An 11,729-nucleotide genomic window follows, 5' to 3' on the forward strand; every position below is an offset into this window, starting at 1 on the left:
TAGTTGATCACTTCATGATCTTCCTTTCTGCCCTCCTTCTCTCTAAGTAAACCACAGCCTGTCACTTGACCACAATCACTTTCATTAGACTGAAATAATAAAATACGTGTAGGATTTGCTCTTTTTGTATTAAGAACATGATAACAAGGATTTACAATGTAATATTAATATTTCTAATCCCATGTCAGTTTTTTTAGGTCGACTAAGCGCATTAGATTCGGGATTTAAAGATATTGGCAAGTGAGAGGTTGAAAAATTATTTAGGAAAAGGAGGATAAACAATATCTCAGGATGTGTCATTTGATTGAATTATAATTGCAAAATGGGGTTGTCTTTTCATTGTTCAGTAGAAAGCAAGTTGGAAGGGTAAAATCTTTTGTTATCTATTGAGGAGAGGTATCTGCATTTCCCTTCAGACTCTGTATTAATGCAGTTTTAATACAATATGTAATAAAGCTGCTCGCTAAAGCTGAATGTGATTCAATCACATCAAAACTGACAATCACAGTCTGAAGAGTGATTTATACAGAATGACATTCAAAGTTTTTGACTACGCTTTTTCATCAGCCATGCGCGGTCACATCCAGGTCTGCCTCACAGGTAAAACACAGGGACACACGTCAAGTATAAACCCATATGGTGAACACACCTGGACAGGTGTGTGTAGGTGTTAGTGGAGGGTGATCTGAGTTTCCCTGTGGCTCGTGCCTTTTGAAAACTGGGCAGCCTGTTTTACTAAATATGTAGCTTCTGATGAAAGAGTTAATACTGAAAATACAGAGAAATACTTAGTGTCTTACATTCAGACTGTGTCACATGTGAGGAGCTACTACAGATACAGCCTCATTTCTCAGATGGGCAACATTGACCATTAGTGCTTTATCTTAATGTGCTGATAGATCTTCATTATATTACAAACATACATACATGTGTGTATATATATATATATATATATATATATACACACACACAATGTCTAGCAATATTTCACCCCTGTGTCTTTATCCAAAGGACACAACAAACATGTATTTATGTTCTTCCTTTTTGTGTTAATAATGTGTATGTTTGTGTGTGTACGTGTTTGTGTGTGCGCGCAGTTGTTGAGGGGCGGGCCTATGTAGTGTAGGAGGCGGGGTTCGTATATTTCCAGCCAATCAGAGGACGCGCTGCCCTCTCGTCTCCTCTCCTATTGGTTACAGTCTGTGTGTGTATCATGCCGATGTTGCTTGGCTATCAAGCGGTTAGCTCGCAGCTAATGTAAAGGCTGGTGATTTCCGCCTGTTTCCCCATAATACGACCTATATCGTCAAATATTATTAAAAAGCTCATCTGCAGTTGGTTATTCTGCTGTCACGGTAAGTTTATCTCACACTAGTGATGCCGCAGGTTGCAAGCCTGCTGTAATTTACCTGTTAGTAATAGCAAGCTAAAGGATGGTCAAGCTGAAAAGACATAGCATCGCTAACATTAGCTAACAATAACATAGCTAGCTAAGAGATAAAAAAAAATCGTCTCAGGGAGGTCAAGAAAGCAATTTACTCATCGCTAATAATCTGGTTTGATTATATGAGGTGTGACTCGTAATGCTCGGTAGCTAGCTTGAACAGGCTAGCACACGTTAGCGCATCTGTAAGCTACTGCTCCTGTGGTGTGTTTTCATGGCAACTCAGCAGCTGTTGCTCCTGTCTTGCATCTCATCGTTTTATGCTATACATTATAAATCCCATGTATATTTGTGATCTCTTTGCTCTCTAAACATTTGAGTGTTTAATAGAGACGTGTTTTATGACGTGCTAACGACAGTTTATACATACACTGCGTGCACAATTATTAGGCAAGTTGTATTCCTGAGGATTAATTTTATTTTTGAAGAAATACAGTGCTCTCAGTCAATCCAAAATGTTAATAAAACTCAAACCGGAGTATTTAACAAAAGGAAAAGTGAGTTTTGACTTTCTCAGGAGAATATGTGTGCACAATTATTATGCAACTAAATGAAAAACTAAAACTTTCCCATCTCACTTGTTTATTTGCATTTATTAGAGTAAGAATAACAAATAAACAACTCGAAATGTACAAATAAACACTTCTGACATTTCAACAAATATTCAGTGACCAGTATAGCCACCCTTCTTTTCAGTAACTGTCATGAGCCCTCCATCCATGGAGTCTGTTAGTTTCTTGATCTGTTGATGATCAACTTTTCGTGCAGCAGCAACCACAGCCTCCCAAATGCTGTTCAAAGAGGTGTATTGTCTTCCCTCACTGTAAATCTCACGGTTAAGAAGGGCCCACAAGTTCTGAATAGGGTTTAAGTCCATCTTCAACCCGAAAAGGTCCAACTAGCTCATCCTTAATAATAGCAGCCCATACCAGTACCCCACCTCCACCTTGCTGGCGTCTGACTTGAGGTGGAGCTCTGTGCCCATTAGTGATCCAGCTATGGGCCCATCCATCTGGTCCGTCAGTCCGTACAATTTTTGACTTTTCAGAGTCTGTTAAATCTCTTTTTTGGCCCATTTTGTCTGAGGTAAAGAAGCTGCCTAATAATTATGCACACCTTGATACAGGGTGCTGATCACTTTAGGCCGCACCCTCCCTCATTACACAAATACACATCACCCGATAATGCTTAAATCCAATTAGCATTCAAGTTTATATAGCTTTGGAGTTGGAAAATATGCATGAAAGTGACGATAAGGTCAAGATACTCACTTGCCTAATAATTGTGCACGCAGTTTCAGGGATGCCCTGGCAACGTTGTCTTCATCAGACATCAGACTTTCAAGTGTAAAATTGCATCAGTAATAAAATTATATGTAATTATCAATCACTGCTCATTCAATGGAACCCCAATATTGCAGTTTAAAACTATTATTTTCTAGCGATTTAACTCCAGTTTGTGTAATATTACTACATGGGAGACACTGACTGGGGCTGCAGCTGTTGTATATCATGTTATGTCTAATTGAATATGTGCTTCATTGCAGACAGATTCATTTTGTATAGGACGATGAATGGACACCCTCCTTCAGCTGTGTGGAGATGACCTGCCACCCCTTTGGGAATGGTCAGAATGGGGCCAGATGTGCCCCTTCTTAATGAGTACAAGCAGGAGTTCTTCTGGAAGCGCTTCCCCCAGACAGTGTTGGGGGGTCCACGCTTCAAGTTGGGCTACTGTGCCCCACCATATGTCTATGTCAACCAGGCAGTCTTGTTCTTGACACCATGGCTTTTTGGGGGCATTGGTACCCTGCTCTGCCAGCTGCAGCTGCTTCAGGAGATCCAGGCCACAGTGCTCTCTGGTATGCTTATGTTTGGGGCTGCAGCGGGTGTCCAGGCCCTGGCATTGTATGCTGTTCGGAGGAGTGGCACAGTGGAGAGACTTGGTGCACCCAACATCCTGGTTGATGAAGAGGAGGTAGAATTCACCCACTGTGTCAGCCCAGAGACCATGCGATTCATTGCCCCTGGGAAGAGGTTTGGGCTGAACGTGGTGCTGCATACAGTCCTAGCTGGGGTGCTCTGTGGCTTTGGGACATGGTATGTGTTCCTTGGCAGACTGACCGCTCTCTACGGCAGCATTGGCGTATCCCTGGTCGTCTTTGTCTTGAGCTGGGTGACACTGTGTATAGCTGAGTATTCCCTCATTGTAAATACAGCCACAGAGACGGCCACTTTCCAGGCACAGGACACTTATGAGATCACGCCACTCACCCGGCCACTCTACATTTTTATTTTCATTGCCGTGGATTTGGCTGATAGGTGAGCAACAGCAGCACAGTTGTCTGATTAGTTGAAAAGCCTTAAAGAATGTATTGCACAATGATCGCTTTCATAACAAATACCAATGCTTTGCTCTTATTTAGGTTCTCAGGTCCTGTTCCTGAGCTCCAACTGGCCAGCCAGGTTCTCCATGTGGTGTTCCTCTTCCTACCTCTACTGTGGGCACTAGGTATACTGCCTCCCCTGGATGCCCTGCTCCTCTGGGGCATGGAGCAGGCTCTCGTGTTTGGCTTAGGAGGCTCGCCCATGTCCAGCAACCTCAGGTTTACTGAAAGAACACGCTTCTGTCTTAGATGTCATTTGCACTTTTACACTGATATTGAGAAATGTCATTTTTCTGTCTGGGCCAAGAGCCTAGATATATCTATATCTATCTATCTATATCTATCTATATGTATGTGTGTGTATATATATATGTGTATATCTATCTATCTATCTATCTATCTATATCTATATATAGATATATATAAGTGGGAGAACTTGCAGAATTGGTGGCTGACTAAATACTTTTTTGCCCCACTGTATATGTACACACACATCCAGTTATAAAACAGGAGCTTCAGTGTTTTTACAGCAGCAGTTTGAGAAAAACACAGTTTTTGTACGTTCACATCCTGATCTTGTTATGTGGGAAACCAGTCCTCAAAAGATTCATTGAAATGAAGTGTGACAGTAGCCTGTCTTTTTGTGTGCATGCTGTTCTACAGGCTGCTGTTGATGTTTGGCGTATCTGCCGGCATAGCTGTGTGTAATTACTTCATCCCGTCAACACTGGGTGTGGTTCTCTTCTCCATCTCTACGGGATTTCTGCTGAGCCTGGACTTCAGTCAGGTTGGCACACTCTGCAGAGGTCCCAGGCTAGCCTTTGAGGACCGCGGATTTCGCAGAGGAGGGTCGACACCTCCGCCTCCCAGTTCCTTTGGCTGGAATCTGGGCTGCAGGGAGCTGCTGCTCTATTTGAGCCTGCTACTGGTGGCAATGGCAGAGGCCGGGCTGTTACATCACTTCCTGGGTTCAGTTCAGTCCCAGAGCTTGGTTACGGGACCCCAGGCTCCTGTCAGCTACCTCCTCCTCGTACTCTTCTGCCTCTGCTGGGCTCTCAGAGAGATCCAGGGGGCATATGTATTTGGAGGAGTGTTCCTCAATCCCTTGTACCCTAAAAGCATGTCCAGTGTGCAGACTTTCAAGCAGAGGAACAGAGGATTATACGCGGCTGCAGCAATCAGAAGAGTCCTTCTTTATCTTGGTGAGCTTGTTATAATGTGTACTTTAAGTCTGATGCTCTGCAATCTTAACATCTCTCTTAGGTGTGAAAACCACAATGTCTGTGAATGTGTTTTTGACTTGCGTGCACTCTGTGCTTTACTTCACAGTGTCTCCATTTGCAATGATTGCTTACCTGTCTATGGACAAATCTCTGCAGCTGCTTCACAAGGTTTCCCTCAGTGTTGGATTCACACGAGCCTTTAGAGTGGTATGCTCATAATCTAAGCATTAACGTGAAGCTGAGATACAGAATATAATTATTACCATAACTAAAATAATAATTCTTAACTCCGGTTAGATTTTTAACATAACCAGCACAAATCATAGATCTTTGTTTAAAATAAAACTGTAAAGTTTGACACTGGAAAGCATTCACTTGGTGCATTTGTGCAGTTTCCTTTTTTATTTCTTGAAATGAAGTTTGACTAATCTCAGAGTATGTTTTGCATGATTTCTGTGCCCGTTGCTCCTCACAGTGGTTGATCTTTGTTGCTGTGCAGGTGTGGCAGAGTTCAGAGGATGCTCTGCTGCAGATGGTGGTGGTGGTCTTAGTGCGGCTTGCAGCTGGGAACAACATGCTGCCAGGGTGGGACAACCTGGGCACTGGAGTTCAGCTCCTTCTGGTGATTCATTTCTCCCCTTTTGTCACCATGCATAAGATCTTTCTATGTGTGGGATTGAATCTGACCTAAATAATGCTGCCACACCTCTGAACTTTTTTTACACTGTAACTGATAACAGCTCATTGGCCTGGTGATACCTAATTTCTGAACCTAAGCAATATACATCTTACACACCTGTACCAGTATGGAGCCATCTTGTCAGAACTTAAACGTGGAAAATCATTGTGGGTACTGAAACTATCTTGCTCCTTTCATCTAATATATTCCAACATTTTTTCAGTTAAATAGAGAGCCTTGGTGAAAAAAACATTGAAAATAATCTGTGCCCTATTTATTGGGGAAACCTGGACAATTTAATGTAATCCAATACAACAGATCTGATAGAAATACAGAATACAATACAACACAGAAACATAAAATGTGTTAAAATTCTAATAGTCTTTCCCTCTCAAACAGCATAATACAGTCTCAGTATAATGCAGTCAAGTTAAACAGCACTGCTGAATACCTGTCTGACAATGTTATTATGCTTTTAAAGGAAGGTTTTATAGCTAACTGTTGTATTAGATTAGATTGATTTTGCATTTGTACCTAATAAAGCTAAAGCACACATATCACTCAAACATAGAGTTTGTTTCTCAGACATCAGCTGATGAGACCTGGTGGTGGTTCTGTGGTTCAGTGCTCTTCATGTTTTGCCTGTATGTTTCTGATCCAGGTGGGCCTCCTGATTGACAGAATGACCCAGTTCTTTGCCAAGCTAAAGTTCACCCTGACTGTGTTGGTGACATCTTGGACAGAGAAGAAGCAGCGCCGTCAGTCGGCTGGAACTCTCTTGGCTCTGAACACCTCCCTGTGCCCACTGCTGCTGGCGGTGGTGACCCTCTCTGCCCTGCTCTCTGCCCCTCTGCTGCCCCTCTTCACCCTGCCCATCTTCCTGGTGGGGTTTCCCAGGCCTCAGCGCAGTTGGCCAGGCCCCGTAGGTACCGCCTGTCCCTGCCCAGACTCTATCTTCTACCAGCAGATGAGCGGAAGTCTGGCCTGTGCTCTGAGGACAGCCTTTGCAAGAGGGTCACTGGGTTAGTTGTTCTCGCTTGATATCTCCTCTGTTTATGGCGTCTTTTAATCTTTCTCAGATGTTACAAGTAAACAGTGTTTACTATTTTAGAATTTATAAGATCTGCAGATCTATTTGAATATTGTATTGTAGTGTTCATTGAGAGCATACAAGTATATTTCTATTAGATATAAATAATGCTGCACATAGTTGTTTTTATTATCAAAAATATGTATATAAATGTGTCCAGTGTTATCAGTATTCGGATAATAGCTTACAAACATTTGTTCTTGTTGCTAAGTTAATGAAATTATCAAAATATTTGGAGTTGATAATTCTCATATTCATTGACTCATTTATTGGATAATGAGTTTCAGAACTGAATCTAAAATTAAACTCATTATTACTGAGTGTGGCTTCAGTTTAAAAAATGGATTTAAAAAATGGATTTAGATACACTATTTCTCTTTTCTGATTTTGTTAATTACAGCCTACAGGACTGCATACACAAGTCCACAGAACTCCAACAGTATTAAAAGATACAAATATCTTTTTACTACAATGTGTTTTGACTGAACCTTCCCACAGGTCAAGTAGGGACAGTATGCAGATCATAGAGCATCGAACCATCACCTCGTATGGTTTAATAGTAAGAGGAATGTTGTTGTGAGCAGCTCGTTGGAAACGCTGGCAGTAATGTGAGCTCGCATGATCCAGTTAAGCTTCCTGTGAAGTGACCCAAAAAAAATAGCTCTGATCTGTATTCATTACATCCAAATGTTTCCGCACCATTAACCGCGTAATACTCTTAGGCCAAACGGAGCTGCTGCAAGGATTTTGTTCTGTGCACGATCAGGAGGGGGCAAGAGGAAAAAACAGTAGGGAATCAGAGAGAAGTAGAAAATCATTATTTATGGATTGATTCAATCCTGAATAAAACTGCTGAGGTGATGTCATCACTCAATCTTGTTTTTTTTTTATTTTTTGTGTGCGTGAGCTTTGGGTGCTGTAGCTGTGATGCATAATTCAGAATAAGTGCTTGTTAGGTTGATGCTGACAGTCAAACGAGGGCGGTTTGTAGTGTTCTTTTGCTTTGCTCACACTGGGGGCCATGGAGTGGTGAGCAGGAAAGGAGTCTGCCCAGCTTGTCACTTCCCATCATGAGGTAGCGACAGGGACTATTCTGAGATGTCATTATGGGACATGACATTATTCTTGAGCGAAGCGAGCTCTAGCCAACTTAAAACAAACGCCTCCATCACCTTGCCTTTGCTGTTCATCTGTGTTGAGAGAAACGTCTGCCTGCTGTCTTCTGCCTCACAAAATGAAAAGCACACATTGTAAAAAAGCTGTTAGTTTTTGGAGACTAATGGAAAGCCAAGGCCAAGAAAAGACTCAATATTTAGATCTCTGTGCAGTCAGCCAGTTAAAACAGTATCATGACCTTCCTGTACAACTGTGATGGTACGCGTCTCCCTGCAGCTCATCCAGTAGCCATGTTATCCACACAGTCAGCAGAGAGAGACACAGCTGATGTAAAATGAAAGGGATGTGCACCAAGAGTCCCTCATGTGTGCTACGTGATGTCTCTATTTATATATATATTGTGTTTCCCTTCCTTCCTGCCCTTTAATTTACACACTATATATTTGTACATGTTGGAAGCATGGATGGCTGATGATTTTCTGTCCCTTCTGTAGGCTCTTTAGCCCCAGGCTCCCATTTTCTTGGCCGCTTTCAGGACCGTATGGTTTGGATAATGATCCTGGAGAGAGGATATGGCTACTGTACAGTCAACATTAAGGTGCTGTATATTTCTGTTATCTATTATTAAAGATTCAGTGTGTGGGATTCAGGGGGAATCTGTTTGGAAAGAAATGCATTCATGACAATGTTTTTAATAGTGTATAATCACTCGAAATAGTCAATAGTTCAAAGGAGCCTTTTTATGGGTCCAACATGTTGCATCGCCTTGTTTCTACAGCAGCCCAGAACAGACAAACAATAGCCTTTTCGTGTTTTTATGTTGAGGTGGCTGCTTGGTGACACGAATGGTGGCAGGATGCACCAGTTGAAAGACAAAGAAGAAAGAAAAGGAATACAATTTAGTTTTGTGACAAATAGACGATCGTACCTATTATTTAGCACCAGAAAAAGCAAGGGATTGCGAATCCTTTGGCCACCATGGCTTTATTCCTCACTTGGAAAGGGAGGGGCATCCACTTGGTTGCCATCTGCAATCTCACTGCTAGATGCCAGTAAATCCTACACACTGGTCCTTTTTGAGAATCACTGCAGTAATTTACAACAAGGTTAAATAGTGCAGTGTGGTTTGTTACAGGGTCTGGAGCTGCAGGAGACGTCTTGCCACACAGTGGAGGCACGAAGGGTGGATGAGGTCTTCGAGGCTGCTTTTGAGCGCCCCGAGCGGCTTGGATTCACCCAGGGTTTTAACCTCCACTGGGGGAACGCCCTCACCCCTTGTGCTGCCCTTGCAGTGAGAGTCTACTCTGACGCCCGAAATGTGCTCTCGGGCATCATCGACTCTCATGACAACTTGAGGAAACTTCAGGATGACTTTCTGAAAGCGCTGGTGTGGTTGCTCCTTCGATACTGTGTGCAGAAACACAAAGGATTTCTATGGAGCGCTGAAGAAGGGGTCGGAGGCAGAAAGTCCCAGTCTTCCCAGATGGCACAGACCACTTGTAACCAGCCACCCGAGACTGTCGTGGTGGAATCCAATGTGTCTTCTCTCAGGTTTAGACAGGACAGCTCCAGTTTGACCTCCTTTGGTGATTGGTCGGATGAGGATGACTTATTTGGACCTCAACCAGCCAGGCGGACAGTGGCGTTAGTGACTGCAGAGGCCCAGCCTGGACTCGCAGCGCTGCAGACGGGAGCCTCTCTGCCAGGCTCTGTGGAGATGGACAGTCTTTTTGAAAACATGGCTCTCTCTGCCCTACAGCCACTGCAGCCTCTGGGTCTGGGCATCGGGATGCCAGCAGTGGATAGAGGACAAAACCCAGAGGTCTTCAGAGAGAGTCCCGGCTCTCTCCCTCAGCTGAACTTCAGCTGCCCCCAATCGGAGGTGTTCAACCTACCGACAGGGTGGAGGACAGCACCTTTGCTACCATCTCGCTTGCTGCAGCTCAGGCCTTTATTTCCAGAGGACTGGTTTCGGTTCACCCTGGGGCGGTTTGGGCCTGCTGTGCAGGGCGAGACCTCAGAGGACATGACCAAAGCCCTGAAGGAGGATGAAGCCTTGAAAGAGCTGCACGCACAGGTTGCACTTTCATGTCTCATCTCACTGGGGGCAGAGTCGGCATTCACCAGTCCCAGTTACGTGTACAGACTCTATTGTGGAGATATACCATGGACGGAAGGACTAGACTGGCTCTCCTCAAGTAAAGAACTTTACCAGCTTGCGCTTCGTGCTTTCAGGTAAAATTGTCAGTAAGAGTTTCTAGATTTTGGTAATTCTGCTCACAAGAGCTTATTTATGCCAGAAAAATGACTTATATTTGATTGAATCAGCCTCTATGGTTTTGTTCGCCTTCAGGTTCAGTTTCAAGCTGCTGTTTGATCAAGCAAGTCTAGGGCCCATGGAGTCCCCTGAGGAATTGTTCACCACCTTGGAGGAGTATGAAAGGGACTGGTACATTGGACTGGTGACAGAGAAAGGCTGGCATGACAGTGTCCTTCAGGAGAAACCCTTCCTATTCTCTCTAGGACATGACCTCGCTATGGTAATTACACACAAGGCCTTGTTTAAATCTGTCTAAGCTACAAATATAGTGTGCATCTGCTGATACCTACAGCTGATTCAGCAATTTGAATAAAATTGAGGTTATTTAAAAGCTAATTTTAGTGAAAGACAAGTATTACATTTGTATGACTGACTATCCTTTCTCCACAGGGCACCTACACAGGACGAGTTCTGTCCCTGCAGGAGCAGCTAGTGCATGTGGGCCGTCTGAATGGAGAGGGCGTGCGAGGCCAGTGGGCAAACCTGTCCTGGGAGCTGCTGTATGCTACTAATGATGACGAGGAGCGCTACAGCATTCAGGCTCACCCCTTCATGCTAAGGAACCTAACTGTTCAGGCAGCCGATCCCCCTCTAGGATACCCCATTTACTCCTCAGCCCCCCTTCACTTCCCCTGCCTCTGACCTGTGGCTTCTTCTGCCCTTTCTGCTGAACAAACCCGAGAGGGAGAGGAGGATGCTTTTCAGTCGGTACGACCACAGCAAAATCAAAATCCCATTTCCAAAGTTTATAGTTATTTGGAAATTTGTGTGGAAACTAAATCAAAGTCAAAAGAAAACTTGGAGTTTTACTTTTGAAACTGTTGATTCCAATGAGTTTAGAAGAATAACATCTGTATGGGAACCTACTTTTGTTTTTCACAGTTTTACTTTTCTGGTGCTCCATTTCCTGCAGCACAGAGGGAGAAGCAGTGGTATCACCAGTGTACTCTTGTACAAGTTGCAAAATATTGTCAACAATGTGGGCTACCTCCGAGAGAAGCACATTAAAGAGGAAAAAATTCCCTTTGAACATTTGGACATTGAAAGAGTCCCCCATAGGTTTCCATTGATACGTTTTGTGGTTATAAATGTGCCCACGTCCCCTCTAGAAGACACCTGCTGAATACCTCTGGTTTTATGGTACTTTTTAAGATCTCACAAACATTCAGGTGATTCCTCTCCATGTCCACAAAGACGGGACAAGAATTTTAATGTTTTGTTAAGATATCAAGGATGTGCCTTGGATGTGTCTTGCTGTGTGTGTGTGTGTCTGTGTGTATGTAAGGTGTTTAGTGCTATTGTTTTGTTTACAATTCACTTGTTTACAATTTAGAATGAAGAAAAATGCATTTGTCCATAGTCTCTTGTACATATTGTTGATTTTTTTTTTTATGTGTAACTGTATATACTTATAATAAAATAGCTTGGCGGAAGCAGTTTCGTCATGTTTTATTAAATAAACTTGCCAGGG

The 11,729-nt window shown here is 43.2% G+C and overlaps 1 protein-coding gene across 1 annotated transcript; it reads left to right on the top strand.

Annotated features, from left to right (window-relative positions):
* The first annotated feature begins 1,251 nt into the window (after positions 1-1,251).
* pcnx4 (pecanex 4) lies at positions 1,252-11,713 on the top strand. Its single transcript, XM_070842389.1, has 11 exons — positions 1,252-1,355; positions 2,991-3,765; positions 3,870-4,049; positions 4,494-5,032; positions 5,160-5,260; positions 5,553-5,675; positions 6,394-6,754; positions 8,433-8,536; positions 9,074-10,173; positions 10,292-10,478; positions 10,649-11,713. The coding sequence occupies exons 2-11, from the start codon at positions 3,068-3,070 to the stop codon at positions 10,898-10,900; spliced, it is 3,645 nt and encodes a 1,214-aa protein (XP_070698490.1). The 5' UTR covers positions 1,252-1,355; positions 2,991-3,067; the 3' UTR covers positions 10,901-11,713.
* The last annotated feature ends 16 nt before the right edge of the window (positions 11,714-11,729 follow it).

Source organism: Pempheris klunzingeri, chromosome 13, assembly GCF_042242105.1.
Source record: "Pempheris klunzingeri isolate RE-2024b chromosome 13, fPemKlu1.hap1, whole genome shotgun sequence".
NCBI lineage: Eukaryota > Metazoa > Chordata > Actinopteri > Acropomatiformes > Pempheridae > Pempheris > Pempheris klunzingeri.